This window comes from Rhincodon typus, chromosome 4, assembly GCF_021869965.1.
Source record: "Rhincodon typus isolate 14 chromosome 4, sRhiTyp1.1, whole genome shotgun sequence".
NCBI lineage: Eukaryota > Metazoa > Chordata > Chondrichthyes > Orectolobiformes > Rhincodontidae > Rhincodon > Rhincodon typus.
The window spans coordinates 95,552,514-95,569,021 of NC_063335.1; the positions used below are offsets into that span (position 1 = coordinate 95,552,514).

The window sequence follows — 16,508 nt, forward strand, 5'->3', positions numbered from 1 at the left end:
AGGACATGGTGACAGAGAATGCAACAAGTGAAGCTAAAAGAAAGGGATCATAATTTAAAGGTGTCAAACTCAATATTAAGTCCAGAAGGCTGTAAAGTGCCTAGTCTGAAGATGAAAGGGTGTTTCTCCAGTTTGCATCGTGATTCGCTGGAACACAGCAGCATGCCGAGGACAGACACGTGGACATGCGAGCAGGACGCTGTACTAAAATGACCGGCTACGTAGGTAGAGGAATAACGGGATCTCAGAGCGCAAATACGTTAATTACTAAAATTGCATCACAGGTTAGAAATGCAATAAGAAAGGCAACAAAGCACCAGGTATCATTTCTCGAAAGATAGATTTGAAAAGTAAGGATATTATGCCAAAAGAGAAAGCAAGATCTGCAGATGCTGGAAGTCAGAGTCAATACAGTGTGGAGCTGCAGGAACACAGCAGGTCAGGCAGCATCAGAGGAGCAGAAAAGTTGACATTTCGGGTCGAGACCCTTCATGATGTTATGCCAAAACTGAATTGAGCCATGGTTATACCGCACTTAGACTGTTAGATGCAGTTCTAGTCATCGTATTATAAAAAGGCTATAGAGGTACCGGTGAGCAAGCCGAGAAGATTTCAATACAAAATAGCAGAAATGCTTTCATATATTTATAGGGAAGGTTTAGTAAACTTGCACTTTTCTTGACTGAAAAGGAAGGCTAAGCGGCACCTCATAGGCATTTGTAAGATTATGAAAGGTTTTGACTGAGTAGATACAGAAGGAATGTTTCTTTTGTGTCTAGGAGCCTAACTAGTTGCCATCAATATAAAATAGTCACCAAGACATCCAATAGGAAATTCAGAAAAAAATCTCTTCGACTTCTACTCTGCCCCAAATGTTGATCTCATTATGGGGAGGGTTTTGAAATGAATGGTGTAGATCAGGGGCTGCTATACTGTGCGTATACAACCCTCAATTTTGCCATGGTTTGATCATTTAGGTTTGCAAACTCCTAGGCAACAACAGTGACTGCTGAGTGGAGACTCACTTTTTCTGGTGAACAATTCCCTGTGACCCCTCATTCCCTCCATACCAAGGTATGTCCCAGCCAAACAACCTACCTGGTCCTTCATAGAAGTGAAATCACTCTAAATCTGCTCAATTTTGTCTCTGGTTGATAGGCACATCAGAATGCAGAATACAGGCATAGAAGTTGGAAGCAGAAGAAGACTTTTCAGATCCTGTAGCCTGTTCTGCCATTCAGTAAGACCACCGCTGATCTGGTAGAAGAGGTCTTTCCATTGTTCTGCTGTTGGCTTCCTTGAATAGTCCAAAAGTGAAGGAAAAGCTCAATGGTATGGGCTGACACACCCATGTCTCAGTTTCATCCACACTTATTGCTATCCGCAAGAAGAGATTTTGTTACTGTGAAATTGAACTTTAAACTTCACAAATACCAAGCTAGTACTGTTCCCTCACAATATTGTGGGGAGGGACTGTTCAATAGATTCTTTGGCAAAGTATCCACCCTTATTTCTTCCACAGAGAAACCGAGAGCCCTGCAAGTTAGTAATACAATCTAACTTCAGGACATTGAAACCGTTACAACTTTAGACTCTTGCCTTAGGTAATTTTCTCAGGTGCATATCAATGCTATAAATAGCCTAAGCAGTTCATGTTTGGCCTATTCACATTCTGCCCTTTATCTAACTTTATGATCAATAAATGGAGTTCTTTAATATCTGAACTTAATAATGTTTCTCCCTCGAAAGAGCTCTTCCAGTTCTTCAAAAGGTAAACCAAGAAGCACTTGATGAAACAAGATCAGATACATTATTTTACAGACAGCAAATGAACAATCAATGCAAATTTCACTGATTTCACTCATTTCTCACATCTCACCTTCATAAAAAGTGCTCTGTTTTAGACTCTAATTTTAATCTGCATTGCTGTCTAGATATCCATCAATTGCAACCATCAATCACTTGAGTTTCTTTTTACTTTTAGTTTCCAGTTCCAGGCTGATAAGCTATCCAATTATTTCTATAAAACCTGTTGTACATGATTCCAAAAAGTAGAAGGCTAATTCACCAGCAGTTCTGTCAACTCATTCAGATTTTATTCACATTGTCCACGTGAGTAGAACCATCATTACAATAATTGATGTGAACTTGCTTGTCTTCAAAATAACAATTAATTTCTAAAGTCCCATAGACACGTGGATAATGGATGCCATGGATGAATCTTACTTTTTTTTGGCTAAATCCAAGTTGCATTGAGTTGTGTGGTGATTCTAGCCATGAGACCCAGCAAGTTCTCTCACCATATTTCACCAAACTCATCTCACCAATTACCTACCACACCCTATGGCGTTTCTCACATTCAATTCCCACCTCATTTTATCAGGCACTGATGCTGGAACAGCCCACCACACACTGACAGCACAGCAAACACTGTCAGTCCAGACTTACCCTGCACTGTTCCATGCATTTATCCTGGACATGGCAGACATCTCAGGTCCTGCTGTGGGGATGATGTAGAAATCAGCGAGAGGGACTGTAATATACTTGAATGAATTATTATTGAGAAAGAGAAGGTATTAGCAGTTTTAGCAGACTTGAAAATGGATAAGTCCCCAAGCCCATTTAAGATATATCCTAGGCAGCTTGAGGACACAAGAGAGGAGATTGTAGGGGCTGTTAATTTATTAATTATGGATAAATTATTAACTAAAAGGGTAAAGGAGTAAGCATTGATGGCAGGACCCTAAAAGTACAAAGGACAAAGTGTGCTCGTTGTGTTTGTCAATAGATCCTCAAAGGGTGCAGGACAGGTGGATAGCATGTTAAGAAGGCATATAGAATACTTGCCTTTATTAGTCAAGGCGTTGAATACAACAGCAAGGAGGTTATGATGGAACTGTATATAACATTGTTTGGCCACAGCTGGAGTACTGTACATAGTTCTTCACCATTGCACTAGGGAGATTGCAGAAGAGATTCACAAGAATTGACTGGAGCAATTTAGGTATGAAGAGAGATTAGATAGGCTAGGATTGTTTTCATTAGAGCAGAGAGAACTGAGGGGGCATCTGACTGAGCTGTGCAAAATTCAGAGCAGCATAACGTAGATAGGGAGAAACATTTCCTTTTAGTAGTCAGTAATCAGGAGGCACAGCTTTAAGGTAAGGGGCAAGAGATTTACAGGAAATTTGAGAGGAAAGGTTTTCACCCAGAGGGATGAGTCTCTGGAGCACACTGCCTGAAAATGTGGTGGTGCGTGAATCCTCAAGACACTGAAGTACTATTTAGATGTACACTTGAAATGCAGTGGTATATATGGCTACGGCCAAGTGCTGAAAAACAGAATTAGAATGGATGTATATTTGATGACGGGGTGTGTGAGTGATGGGGCAAAGGCCTCTTTTTGAGCTGTAAAATCTCTTTCTGTCTCCATCTGTAGAGAGAGAAGTTAATGCCTCTCTTCTTTGGAGCTGTGACAGTCCCATTGATTCTTTTCATTCATTCTTGGGATGTGGTCGTTGCTGGTTAGCTATGATATAGAGATGCTGGTGTTGGACTGGAGTGGACAAGGTCAGAAATCACACGACATCAGGTTATAGTCCAACAGGTTTATTTGAAAACAAAGCTTTTGGAGTCTTACTCCTTCTTCAGGTGTTAGTGAGAGAGATAGTATCAGACACAGAATTTATAAGTAAAAGATCAAAAGGTCACACCACTGATAAGGATGTACTAAACAAACCTAAAATGCTGTTAAACCTTTAGTAAGTTAGAAGGTTTTAATTGATTAATATGTCTGTGTAAATCCCCAAATTCTTTTCAAGTCTCTGCCCTGAAAAGCTAAAGGTTTTATCAGTAAAAGGAGAGGTGACATTTTAGGTCAGACAATGCATGTTAGATGTGAGGCCTTGTTTAGAGGATAGTAGGAACTGCAGATGCTGGAGAATCTGAGACAACAAGGTGCAGGGCTGGATGAACACAGCAGGCCAAGCAGCATCATAGGAGCAGAGAGGCTGACGTTTCGGGCCGAGACCCTTCATCAGAAAAGGGGGAGGGGAAGGGGGTTCTGAAATAAATAGGGAGACAGTGGGAGGCGGATAGAAGATGGATAGAGGAGAGGATAGGTGGAGAGGAAACAAACAGGTCGAAGAGACGGGGATGGGGCCAGTAAAGGTGAGTGTAGGTGGGGAGTTAGGAAGGGGATAGGTCAGTCCAGGGAGGACGGACAGGTCAAGGGGGCGGGATGAGGTTGGTCGGTAGGAGATGGAGGTGCGGCTTGAGGTGGGAGGAGGGGATAGGTGGGAGGAAGAACAGGTTAGGGAGGCAGGGACGATCTGGACTGGTTTTGGGATGCGGTAGGGGGAGGGGAGATTTTGAAACTTGTGAAATCCACATTGATACCATTGGGCTGCAGGGTTCCCAAGCGGAATATGAGTTGCTGTTCCTGCAACCTTCGGGTGGCATCGTTGTGGCACTGCAGGAGGCCCAGGATGGACATGTCGTCTGAGGAATGGGAGGGGGAGTTGAAATGGTTCGCGACTGGGAGGTGCAGTTGTTTGTTGCGAACCGAGCGTAAGTGTTCTGCAAAGCGGTCCCCGAGTCTCCGCTTGGTTTCCCCGATGTAGAGGAAGCCACACCGGGTACAGCGGATGCAGTATACCACATTGGCAGATGTGCAGGTGAACATCTGCTTGATGTGGAAAGTCTTCTTGGGGCCTGGGATGGGGGTGAGGGAGGAGGTATGGGGGCAGGTGTAGCACTTCCTGCGGTTGCAGGGAAAAGTGCCGGGTGTGGTGGAGCTGGAGGGGAGTGTGGAGCGGACAAGGGAGTCACGGAGAGAGTTGTCCCTCCGGAAAGCAGATAAGGGTGGGGAGGGAAAGATGTCTTTGGTGGTGGGGTCGGATTGCAGATGGCGGAAGTGTCGGAGGATGATGCGTTGGATCCGGAGGTTGGTGGGGTGGTACGTGAGGACGAGGGGGATTCTTTTTTGGTTTTTATTGCGTGGACGGGGTGTGAGGGATGAGGTGCGGGAGATGTGGGAGACACGGTTGAGGGCGTTCTCGACCACCGAGGAGGGGAAGTTACGGTCCTTGAAAAACGAGGACAACTGAGATGTACGGGAGTGGAATGCCTCATCCTGGGAGCAGATGCGGCGGAGGCGAAGGAATTGGGAATAGGGGATAGCATTTTTGCAGGAAGGTGGGTGGGAGGAGGAGTATTCTAGGTAGCTGTGGGAGTCGGTGGGCTTGAAATGAATATCGGTTTCTAGGTGGTTGCCCGATATGGAGACAGAGAGGTCCAGGAAGGGGAGAGAGGTGTTAGAGATGGTCCAGGTAAACTTAAGGTTGGGGTGGAAGGTGTTAGTGAAGTGTATGAACTGTTCGAGCTCCTCGTGGGAGCACGAGGCGGCGCCGATACAGTCATCAATGTAACGGAGGAAGAGGTGGGGTTTAGGGCCGGTGTAGGTACGGAAGAGGGATTGTTCCACGTCACCTACAAAGAGGCAGGCGTAGCTTGGGCCCATGCGGGTACCCATGGCCATTCCCTTTGTCTGTAGGAAGTGGGAGGAATTGGAAGAGAAGTTGTTGAGTGTGAGGACGAGTTCGGCTAAGCGGATGAGGGTATCAGTGGAGGGGGACTGGTCGGGCCTGCGGGACAGGAAGAAGCGGAGGGCCTTAAGGCCATCTGCATGGGGAATGCAGGTGTAGAGGTAGAATCTGTTTGTGTTTTGGTTTGCAGTCAGACTGGCTTTATTGCTAAAGTAGGAATTTATAAAATTCATATATTGACTGACTGTCTATAAATTGTGTGTTTTTTGAACAAAATAAAATGTATCTGCAAATACAAATTCACTCCATAGTTTCACATGTATGTGTGACTCTGTGTGTGTGTATGTGTGTGTGTGCGTGTGTGTGAGAGAGACTGTGTGTGCGTGCATGCATGTGTGTGTTTTTGTGTGTGTGTGTTGTGTTTGACTGTGCGTGTGTGTGTGTGTGTGTGTGTATGTATGTGTGGTGGAGTCACCTGGAGTGCGACCTGAACCCAAGATCCCAGTTGAGACGGTCCTCATGGGTACCGGACTTGGCTATCAGCCTCTGCTCGGTGACTCTGCTGATGAGGGCAGCATTTATTGCCACTCTGTAAATGGTCCTTGAAAAGATTGTACTGAGGCTGGACTGCATTCTTGAACCTCTGCAGTCTATCTGATGATGCTACTAGCCCTGTTGAGTTCCTTCAGCACTTTCTGTCGTTTTCCAAACCTGTGCAAATTCTCAGTTATTGAGTAATTCCTCATGCTCTGTCGCCATAACATGGGTGTTAAAGATAACGCAGGTACACAAGAAATCCAACTTGATGCCACAGTAAAACCCATAATCTTATCAAGTAGCAAAGCAGGTTTCAGAGGTTGAATGACCTACTTCTGCTTCATATGTTCGATGGTACATATATTGGTAAGTTTTCTGAGTGTAAGTGCCAATTTGGTTTCACTGAAATATCAGTGATTTTATTTCATGGACTTGTGACACTTTTCCTTGCATTAATGCTGACCAAACTGTTTTTACTTAGAATTGTTGCCGCTGTAGGTTCTTAATTAGCCTTGGTTATATTTGAGTCTAGTTCCCTTAAGTGAAATCTCATATGACCACAATATGCCACATTCTCTGAACGACTTAATGATGAAACCTAAGTTTATTCCCATTCATAGACAAATAAAGGGAAGTGAATCAGTCATGTCCACTGGCACACTACAATATGTATATGTGAAAGTAACATTTAGGCTTCTTCGAAGTATTGATGCTATAGGATGTGGTATGCACCATTGTAAGACAGGTGCAGCAATAATCATAGATGATTTAAATCTATGTATAGATTAGACAAAACTAGTTGGAAAATTGAGAGAACAAGTGTGTAATTCTGCAAAACTCAGTGGTAAGTCAGCAAAGAATGAATTTTAAAAAATTATAAAGAAGGAGAAATTGGAGAATCAGAGAGAGCTATGTAGAAATATAAAAATAAACCATAAAACATTGGAGCAGAAGTAGGGTATTCAGCCCACTGAGTCTGTGTAACCATTCAGTGAAATCATAACTGATCTGATAATACTCAACTGTACTTTTCTGCTTTATCTCCATAATCCTTAATTCTGTCTTTCTTAACCTTTATTATATTTAATGACCCAAGCTCAGCAACACTCTGTGATAAAGAATTCCACAGATTCACTGCCTTCTGAGAGAAATCCTCTTCAGCTGTGTCAACTGTGAGACCCCTTTTTCAGAGACTATGCCCGCTGATTCTAGATTATCCTGCAAAAAGAATCAATCTTTCTGCATTGACCCTTCTAGCCCCCTAATAAATTTGTACGTTGATAAAGGAAATAGATAGTAAGAGTTTCCACAGGAATTTAAAAACAAGAAGACTACAGTGAACATGAGTCCTCTAGAGAGTGAGTCTAAGGAAAAATTAAAGGGAAATGAGGAAATAGCAGAAGTGTTGAACAGATAATTTGGGCTGAATTTTCTCAGCTACTGAATGCATGTGCATTGCAAAAAATGTTGGGAAAGATCATGTACAGTCAGGAGATTTCTGACATTGGGAGCAGTATGTTCCATTGCCCAATTAAGTATTGAACAGCAGGATGCAATCCTCACTAGTGAGGGTAAGAGGCCAGTTTGTATGTATAAGCATGAAAGAACAACTCATTACTAGTGGAATCGTGGAAAGAATCATGGAATCCCTACAGTGTGGAAACAGGCCCTTTGGCTGAACAAGTCCACACTGATTCTCTGAGCATCCCACCTAGACCCATCCCCCCCGTAATCCATCTAATCTACACATCGCTGAACACTATGGGCAATTTAGCATGGCCAATCCACCTCACCTGCACATCTTTGGACTGTGGGAGGAAAATGGAGCACCCGGAGGAAACCCACGCAGACACGGGGAGAATGTGCAAACTCCACACAGACAGTTGCCCAAGGGTGGGATCGAACCCGGGTCCCTGGCGCTGTGAGGCAGCAGTGCTAAACTCACAACCCCACATCCACCAGGACCTCCATGTCCTTATCACCAAAGTGGGTCTCCAATTTCCTTTTGCCCAACATGTCTGTGGTCGTTGACTCGAACCATACTGAGCAGGTCTGATCTGCCAATGCTCGACTGTGTGCCTGGCTGGGCTTGAAAGATGGCACCAGTGCCACGAATCCCAGGAGTTCACAACAGTGCCAGGTACTTCTGACAGTGAGAAGTGGGAGAATACAATGAGCTAGGTGCCATAAAGGCATGGTGGCTCAGTGGTTAACATTCTAGGGTTCTAGGCATGGTGCATAATTAATGACCGATGATTTATTGTCACTTGTATTTTACTGAGAATAGTCCAGTAAAATACAGTGAAAAGCTTCAACTGTCGCCACAATCTGCACCGTTTTGAATAACTTAAGAATAAAATGGTATAGCTGAAAGAGAGCCAATCTTCCAATAGGATGAGAAAACTCAGTGGGCTCACGGAGAGAAACCCTCTGTGACACTCACTAAAGTTGATGCTGGTGAAAATCAGTGCTTTGATTCTGTCTTCACTGTAGGAGATACAAATAACATCCCAGAAATACAAAAGGTGCGTGGAGGGGGCAACTTAAAATAATTACATTCACCAAGGAAATGGCACTGAAAAAATATTGGCATTAAAAGTTTGCAAGTTCCCAGGAAGCTGATGGACTTCATCCTTTTGTTGAAACAAAATGGCTACATTGACAGTAGAATGTTTTAGTTGTGATGTTTACATTGTGAAAATGAGCCATCAGAGTGGAAAATAACAATTCCTATTCAAGGAAGGGGAGTCTGAAAGCAGGAATCCTCACACCAGGCTGTTAAATAGATCATTTTCCAGTTGATAGGATGTGATAAGTTGAATGCCATAGGGATCAGTGCTAAGGTCTCAGGACTGTACAACATTTATAAGTGACTTGGATGAAGGGACTGACTGTACATTTGCTAAATTTGATGCAGACTCAAATACTGATAGAAAAGTACATTTTGAGGAGGACACAAAGTGTCTATGTAAGGATATAGGTAGATTTAGTGAGTTGGCAAAATTAGCAGATGGCATATAACATGGAAAAATGTGAACCTGTCCATTTTTGCAGGAAAAAGTTGCAAGACTCTGTGGTACAGAAGGGTCTGGGTGCTCTTGCGCATGAATCACAAAAAGTTAGTATGCAGGTAGAGCAGGTGACTAGTCAGGCAAATGTACTGTTGTTTTTTATTGCAAGGTGAATGGACATAAAAGTGGGGAAAATTCTGTACTGAAGAAGAGTCATGTTGGATTCTAAACATTAGCTTTGTTTGTCTCTCCACTTGTGCTACTAGCCCAGAGAGAAGCCCAGTAAAACAAAAAATGTATTTCTTGGAAATAAATGCTACTGTTCCTACTGTGCCTCCATTTTGAAGTATATGAGACAGATCGGACCAGAATCTCTCATTCACCAGTTTTATTAGCTTTTCATAGAGTCTCTATACTGCAGATAAAGGGTCTCAACTGGTTCTTTGAATAGCACACACCCACCCAACCTATTCCTGGCACCCCACATTTCCCATTGCTAATCTATCTATGGACACTACGGGGCAATTTAGCATGGCCAAATCACCTAAGCTGCTCATATTTGACTATGGGAGAAAACCAGACCACCCGGCAAACTCCCTAGACACTGGGAGAATGTGCAAACTCCACACAGATAGATATCCAAAGCTGGAATCAAACCCGGGTCCCTGGCGCTGTGAGGCAGCAGCGTTAACTACTGATCCATGGTGCGTTCTTGGGGATCTGCTGAGTTTCTCCATCGTTTCTGTTTTTATGATGAAATTAAGACTATTTTGCTACAGTTGCAAAGGGTGATGGTGAGACCAAAATCAAAACTACTGTATACAGTTTGGTTTCCTTATTTAGGAAACGATGTAATTATTAATTCACTCAATTGATTTCTGAGTGAGGGTGCTATCATATGAAAAAAAGATTGGACTGACTGGGCTTAAATCCATTGCAGTTTAGAAAATGAGTGATGATTTTATAATTCTCTAATGGATACATGTAAGATTTTGAAGGGACTGGAGATAGTGAATGCTGAGAAGATATTTTCCCATGCAGGAGAGAGAAGAACTAGGGGATACAATTTAAAACTGAAAGGACTTCCAATTAAGACAGAGATAGAGAGATTCTTCGTTTGCCTCACAGCATCACTGGTCTGTTGAATTCTCTTCCCGAAGGTTAGGGAAGACAGGGTCATTGAATACTTTAAAGAATGAGCAAGACAGACTCTTGAGTCAACGCTTATAGGGAGCGGCGGACAAGGTAATGGACTTGAGGCTACAATCAAATTAACCACGACCTTATTCAATGGCACAGCAGGTTCTGGCATCTGAATTGCTTATTCATTGATCCTAATTCACATCTCTGAAGTGCATATTGTACATCATTTATATGGCTTGATTTTACAATTCCTTGCTTTCAAATTTTTACTGGCAGCAGGGTCCATTTGGGCTGGGGACATGGCAGGTATCAAAGCCTCCCCGCAACAATTTCAGTTTGAGGCTATTTTAACTCCTGAGTTTCCCTTTCACTCTGCTAGCCAGTTGGCTAATAGAAACTAGTAAAACATGATGCCATACACATTCAGGAACTCGAGGGGAGCTGCCATGAAATTTTCTCCCAATTCAGAAAGTTGAGACAAAATGTCTTTGTTCACACAGGTTCAAAGCATAAATGGCAACCATTTCATAGGCTGCAGTTCTAAATTATGAGGAGAAGCTCAGGGACTTCAGATTTGGCTGTGACAATAGTGTAAGGAGGAGCACACTGTAAGTAGCAAAAGGCAGACAGTGTTCCCTTACATCAACAATAAGCATCTGATATAATGGTCCCTTCTAAGAAGAACATAAAAGTTACTGCACTCTTTTGTCATAAAAAGTAAATAAAGTCAGTGGAGAGAGTGAAAAAATATTTAAGTGTTATCTTTACTTAGTGCAGATTTTTGAATTTGTGTGAAAGCAAAATACTGCTGGAACCTAGACCCAAAACAAAAATTGAAATATTGGCTCTGTTTTTCTTCACAGATCCTTCTTGAGTTGCTCAGTATTTTCAGCATTTTTGTGTTTATGTTAGAGTCAATGTACGAATTATTAGTTTAGTGTTAGCATTTTAATAACATGGCTATCCTAACAGATGACTGAGTAATTATATTGATGTACTTGTTTTGGTCTCTAACCTATGAGTTTTAATTAACCAAAAGTCAGTCAGCTCAAAACGTCAAAATTATCCCGGAGCCCATCAGCAGTCTATTCTTAACATCAATGCTGACAGGTTACTGGCTGTGAGTCAGAGAAAGCAGTATCAGTTCTTTAATTTTTTAATATTGTCGCATAAGCCTGTAAGTTAACAATTACTCATTCAAAAAGTGGTGTGCAGTCTCTCATAGAAAGTTCAGAGGGTTTCGCTCAAACAGATCCTTCTAGGAAGTGTCACCCTTTTTGTGTACATGCATTGTAGAGATGACAACTTCCTGGTTTAGTTATTTGTTTGACCTTGAGTTGTTTGTACCTCACTGTCCTGTCCATTGCACTGTTTAATCTTCCTGTACAGTACACTGCCAACAGCTCGGGCACCCATTGGAAAGCTGCTGCAGCTTTGTATCACAGAAGCTCAAAAGTGAAGTGAAAGAAGGTTTAATTCTGTTGCCAGGAATGTTGAGTTTCTCATAAGTTTATTTTACCTTTAGCTCAAGGTTCAAAAGAAAATATTTATATTACATGCCTGACTGTTGCCAACAATGGAGCTGACCTCCTCTGATTCAAAGTATCCTTCCTGTGGAAATGCCCACAGATAGGATTGGCACATTAGAATATGCAACCAGTAATGCCCCAATCCTATCTGTGGGGGAGGGGGGATGTTTGGGGGAAACCTTAAGATTGATCATGAAAGGCACCATGCAGATGCACATTTCTTCATTTCCCCTTTTCAATTAAATAATGTTCAGATGCAGCTTTTAGTTTTAGAGCTAGTGGGCATTTTACCTCCTCTGCAATCAGTTAATATCTTTCCTCCACATTTGCATGGCTGAAGGAGACTGAGGCAGTCAATGTTTCACCTAGACATGGTAAGAACTGCCAATGCTGGAGTCAGAGATATCACAGTGTGGAGCTGGAGGGACACAGCAGGCCAGGCAGCATCAGAGGAGCAGGAAATTTCTGAAGAAGGGTCCCGACCCGAAAAGTCAACTTTCCTGCTCCTCTGATGCTGCCTGGCTTGCTGTGTTCCTCCAGCTACACACTGCGTTATCAATGTTTCACCTACTTCAGTTTGCTTTCTCTTCACCACAGCCCATGACTCCTCATGAAGGTACCCCACACAGGATTTTCTATATACTTGAAGCTGGATATGAGTGTGATATCTGGTCATGATATCTGGGAGAGCCGCCATTATTCTCAATTTCTTCTGGGTCTGAATTTTTATGAGCGTAGAGACTCTGAACCCTGAAGAAGAATTCATCTCCTACAGACCATAATATATTTTCCAGAATGAAACAATTTAGTCGTCTCATAACATAGAGATAAAAGCAATCCGAAGTGTCTTCGTCACAGGGGAGGAATCTCTTCCATCACACATAGTGCTGTAAAGCACAGAGATCAGTTGAATCAAAGTGAGGAACAAATCTGCCAGTTCCAAATTTTTCGTTATTCTTTTGTGGGACATGGGATGTTTGCATTTGAGCAGCTTGGGGATGTATGACACCCCCCCCCAGTGCGATGAGCGCTAAACTCTAACTCTTTTCAAATGTTGGAATGTACTTTCACAAGATTGATCAATCGTACTCACATTTTTAGGGGTTGTTGTGGTTTGTATTATCCAGAAACTTGAAGAATCTTCCAGGAATTCCATGAGTAAAACAGCTTTCTATGAAGCTCTTCAGAATGCACTGGGAGGAGAAAACTCAAACTCGCTCATCAAGAATGCAGCAACTTGGTTTTACTTGCTACAACACTCTCTGGCTGACTACTCTGCCTTCTCTAGGGCTTTGGAGAACGCCACACGGTAAGGGCACTGTACAGAACGTGGATAATGTCTCTCTCACATCCTTGATAGTTTCATGCAGCTCTGAAGGGGAAGAGGCGAGCAGACATATTTTCACATGGTACATTGCATGGTTCAACATATGGATGCAAATGACTTGGATCATTTATTTTAGTTTCGATGCAACAGTGACTGCCAGATTCAATGCCCATAGACATAAAGTCAGTCTACTGGTTAATGCCACGTTGCTGGAATAGAATTTTTGAAAAAAACCCACCTTCAAGCATTAGAGGATGAAAGTTCACTAGATTACTTCCAGAGATGAGGGTTTTGTCTTATGAAGAGAGATTTAGCAGTTTAAGCCTGTAGTCTCTGGAGTTTGCAAGAATAAGGAGTTGTCCAATTGAGGTATATATGATGCTAAGAGGATTTACAGAGTAGACATAGAATGCGTCCTCTAAAATGAGAAGTCATAGTTTTAGGATGGGTGTGGCATATTTAAAACACGGATGAGGAGAAATTACTTCTCGGAAAAAGTCATGAATCTATGGAATTCAGTACCCTAGAGTATGATGGACGCTGGCACATTGAGTAAATTTAAGGAGGAAATTAATTTTAAGTTAGCAATGGATCAAACTGTTATGGGGAATGGGCATGGAAATGGAGTGGTGACTGAGCTGAGATCAGCCATGGTTGCATTGAATGGTGGAACAGGCTTGAAGGGCTGAATTGCCTACTCCTGTTCCTAGTTCTTATGTTCTGATGTGAGTTTTTACTTCCTGAGTTAATTCAACTAATCTCGGATGAAACTCAAGCAGCCATGCACAACCTGCAAACTAAACTTAACCAGACTCCCTGGAGCTTTCCAAAGAGGTCTCTTTCTGACCCAAACTTTCCTGGTGTCAGTCGTGGCTTAGTTGGTGTCTATCTTGCCTCTGAAGCACCGAGGGGCTGAAACACAATCTAGGTTGACTCTCCAGGGCTGTACTGTAGAATGGTTGTGTTGTAGAATGGTTCTGTTTTGGATGAGATGTTAAATCAAGATTCTGTCCTGACATCTAGGGTTCCTGTAAAAGATCTATTGCAGTAGTTCAAAGAAAAGCAAGGGAGTTATCTTTGATGACCTAGTTAATATTTATCCTTTAACCACCATTGTGAAAACAGTTTTACAATTTATACATTATGTTCTTGCTTATCTGCAAGTCAGGTGCCATGTTTCTTATAGTACAATAGCTAGGGCACTGTGACACTCCTGTCAACACACTGCAGGAAATTGTGATCACTGCTCAAGAGGGTATACAAGGCATTTACAGGATATTGCAAGGACAGGACATTTTAACTACAAGGAAAGATTGGATAGGCTCTGGTGTTTGCTTTGGAGCAGAGCTGGCTGAAGGGACATTTAATTGCAGTGCATAAAGTTTGAGTTTCCACAATAGTGTGGGTAGGTAGAACCCATTTCCTTTAGCAGTGAGGTCAGCTATCAGGGAGTGTGGATGTCATGCATTTGATAAAAGGATTAAGGGGAAATGGAGGAGATTTTTATATTTTATTTAGGGGATGGTGGGTTTCTAGAGCTCAGTTCCTGAATGGGTTCCAGACGTAAGAAATCTTTATTGCATTCAAAGTCTATTTAGGTCCATAACGAAAATGCTGTGACTTAAATTTCACAGACCAAGAGCTGGGAGGAGGAGTCACTTCTCATTCTGTTATTCCTGGAAATAAGTCATATCTTTTACAATGGAGACACTTTCCTCAATCTCTTTATGAGATGATCTTTCCTAAACAATTGATCATTTAAAGTTTCCCAAACATTTCTTATTGAAAATAACCGTAACAAAGCATGTAACACAGCCATCATATTGGCCAAGGCATTTGACCAGTGCAAAGTCAGTTTCAAAACTGAGATGCTCTCAGCTATGAATGCACACAGAGGTGCCACATTCTTGAGGGTGATATGTTTAGCTTTACTGAAGATGCATTTACAACAGTCTTCAAAACTGATATACTTGAATTGCTAAAATTGCATTTTGAGTTATATTTATTTCTGGCTGTGCTAGGGTCAGATTGTTGGAGGAGGCCATTTAGCCTTTCATTCCTGGGTTAACTCTCTGAAAGAACTATTAGCTAGTGCTACACCTCTGCTCTCTCCACGTGGCCCTGCAAAGTTTTCAATTCAAACATGTTCCCTCACCGCTTCCTGCAATCCCAGTCTAGCAGCAATCTCCTTTAGCACTCAGCCAGATTGATCAGCAGCGGTGCTACCGAGCCACTCTTGGTGATGGACATTGAAGTCTCCCACCCAGAGTACCTTTTGCAACCTTGCCACACTCACTGCTTCCTTCAAATAGTTTTCAAGAGGGAGGAGTACTGATTCATCAGCTGAGGAGACTGGGAGGTGGAACGTGGTCATCAGCAGGAGGTCTACATTTTGATTTGATGGCATGAGACTTCATGGTGTCCAGAATCAATGTTAATGTCTCTCAGCGCAACACCTTCCCACTATATTCCACTGTGTTACCACCTCTGCTGGGTCAGTCCTGCCTGTGGGACAGGACATGCCCAGGGATGTGATGGTACTGGCTGTCACATTGCACATGTAAGGCATGAGTATGACTATATCAGCCTGTTACTTGACTAGTCTGTGAGACAGCTCTCAATTTTGGAACTAGCAAAAGTGAAGGACTTTGCAGGATCAACAGGGCTGAGTATGACATTATTGTTTCTAGTTTCTAGGACAGTAGTAAATCAGATGCATTTTCAACAACAATTAACAACAGTTGTATGGTCATCACTGGACATTCAATTTCAGATTATTATTGAATTCAACTTCCATCCACCATGGTAGGAGTCAAGCCCGGAACCATTTATCTGGGTCTCTGGGTTACTAGTTCATCATAAATGCCTTAATGCCATTGCCTCCTCTGGTGTTTAAGTAGCACTCTTTAACATCTCCATACACGCACCACCCTCTGCGTGAAAAATTACCCCTCAGGTCCCTTTTAACTCTTTCCCCTCTCACTTTAAACCTATTCCCTCTAGTTTGGGACTCCTCCACCCCAGGAAAAAGACCTTGGCTATTCAACCTTATCCATGCCGCTCATAATTTTATAAAGCCCCATATCACAGAGGAGGAGGTGCCGAGCGTTTTAAAATGCATAAAGGTAGATAAATTCCCAGGACCTGATTAGGTGTACTCTGGAACTTTGTGGGAAGCTAGGGAAGTGATTGTTGGGCCCTTGCTGAGATATTTGTATTTGCTTTTAAGTCTAATCCAGAAAGGCAAGTTTGTTAGCATTAATTGTCATTTGTGACACAAGATTTAACTTTGGGAGTATTTCCAGGGATGCTGCTAAGTAATTGATCTTAAGGATGCCATTGAAACACCACTTAACCAAAAACCAAAAAGATCTGTATTCGTGGATTTTGAATAGGCAGGAACATTACGCCTGGC

At 42.4% G+C, this 16,508-nt stretch overlaps 1 protein-coding gene across 1 annotated transcript in view; it reads left to right on the plus strand.

The window, feature by feature from the left end:
- The window catches only part of tg (thyroglobulin), a 299,968-nt gene that overhangs the window by 263,052 nt on the left and 20,408 nt on the right, over nt 1-16,508 (plus strand). Inside the window, exon 45 of the mRNA XM_048596176.1 lies at nt 12,894-13,075. Coding sequence (XP_048452133.1) covers nt 12,894-13,075 — 182 coding nt within the window. The remainder of the gene's footprint in view (nt 1-12,893; nt 13,076-16,508) is intronic.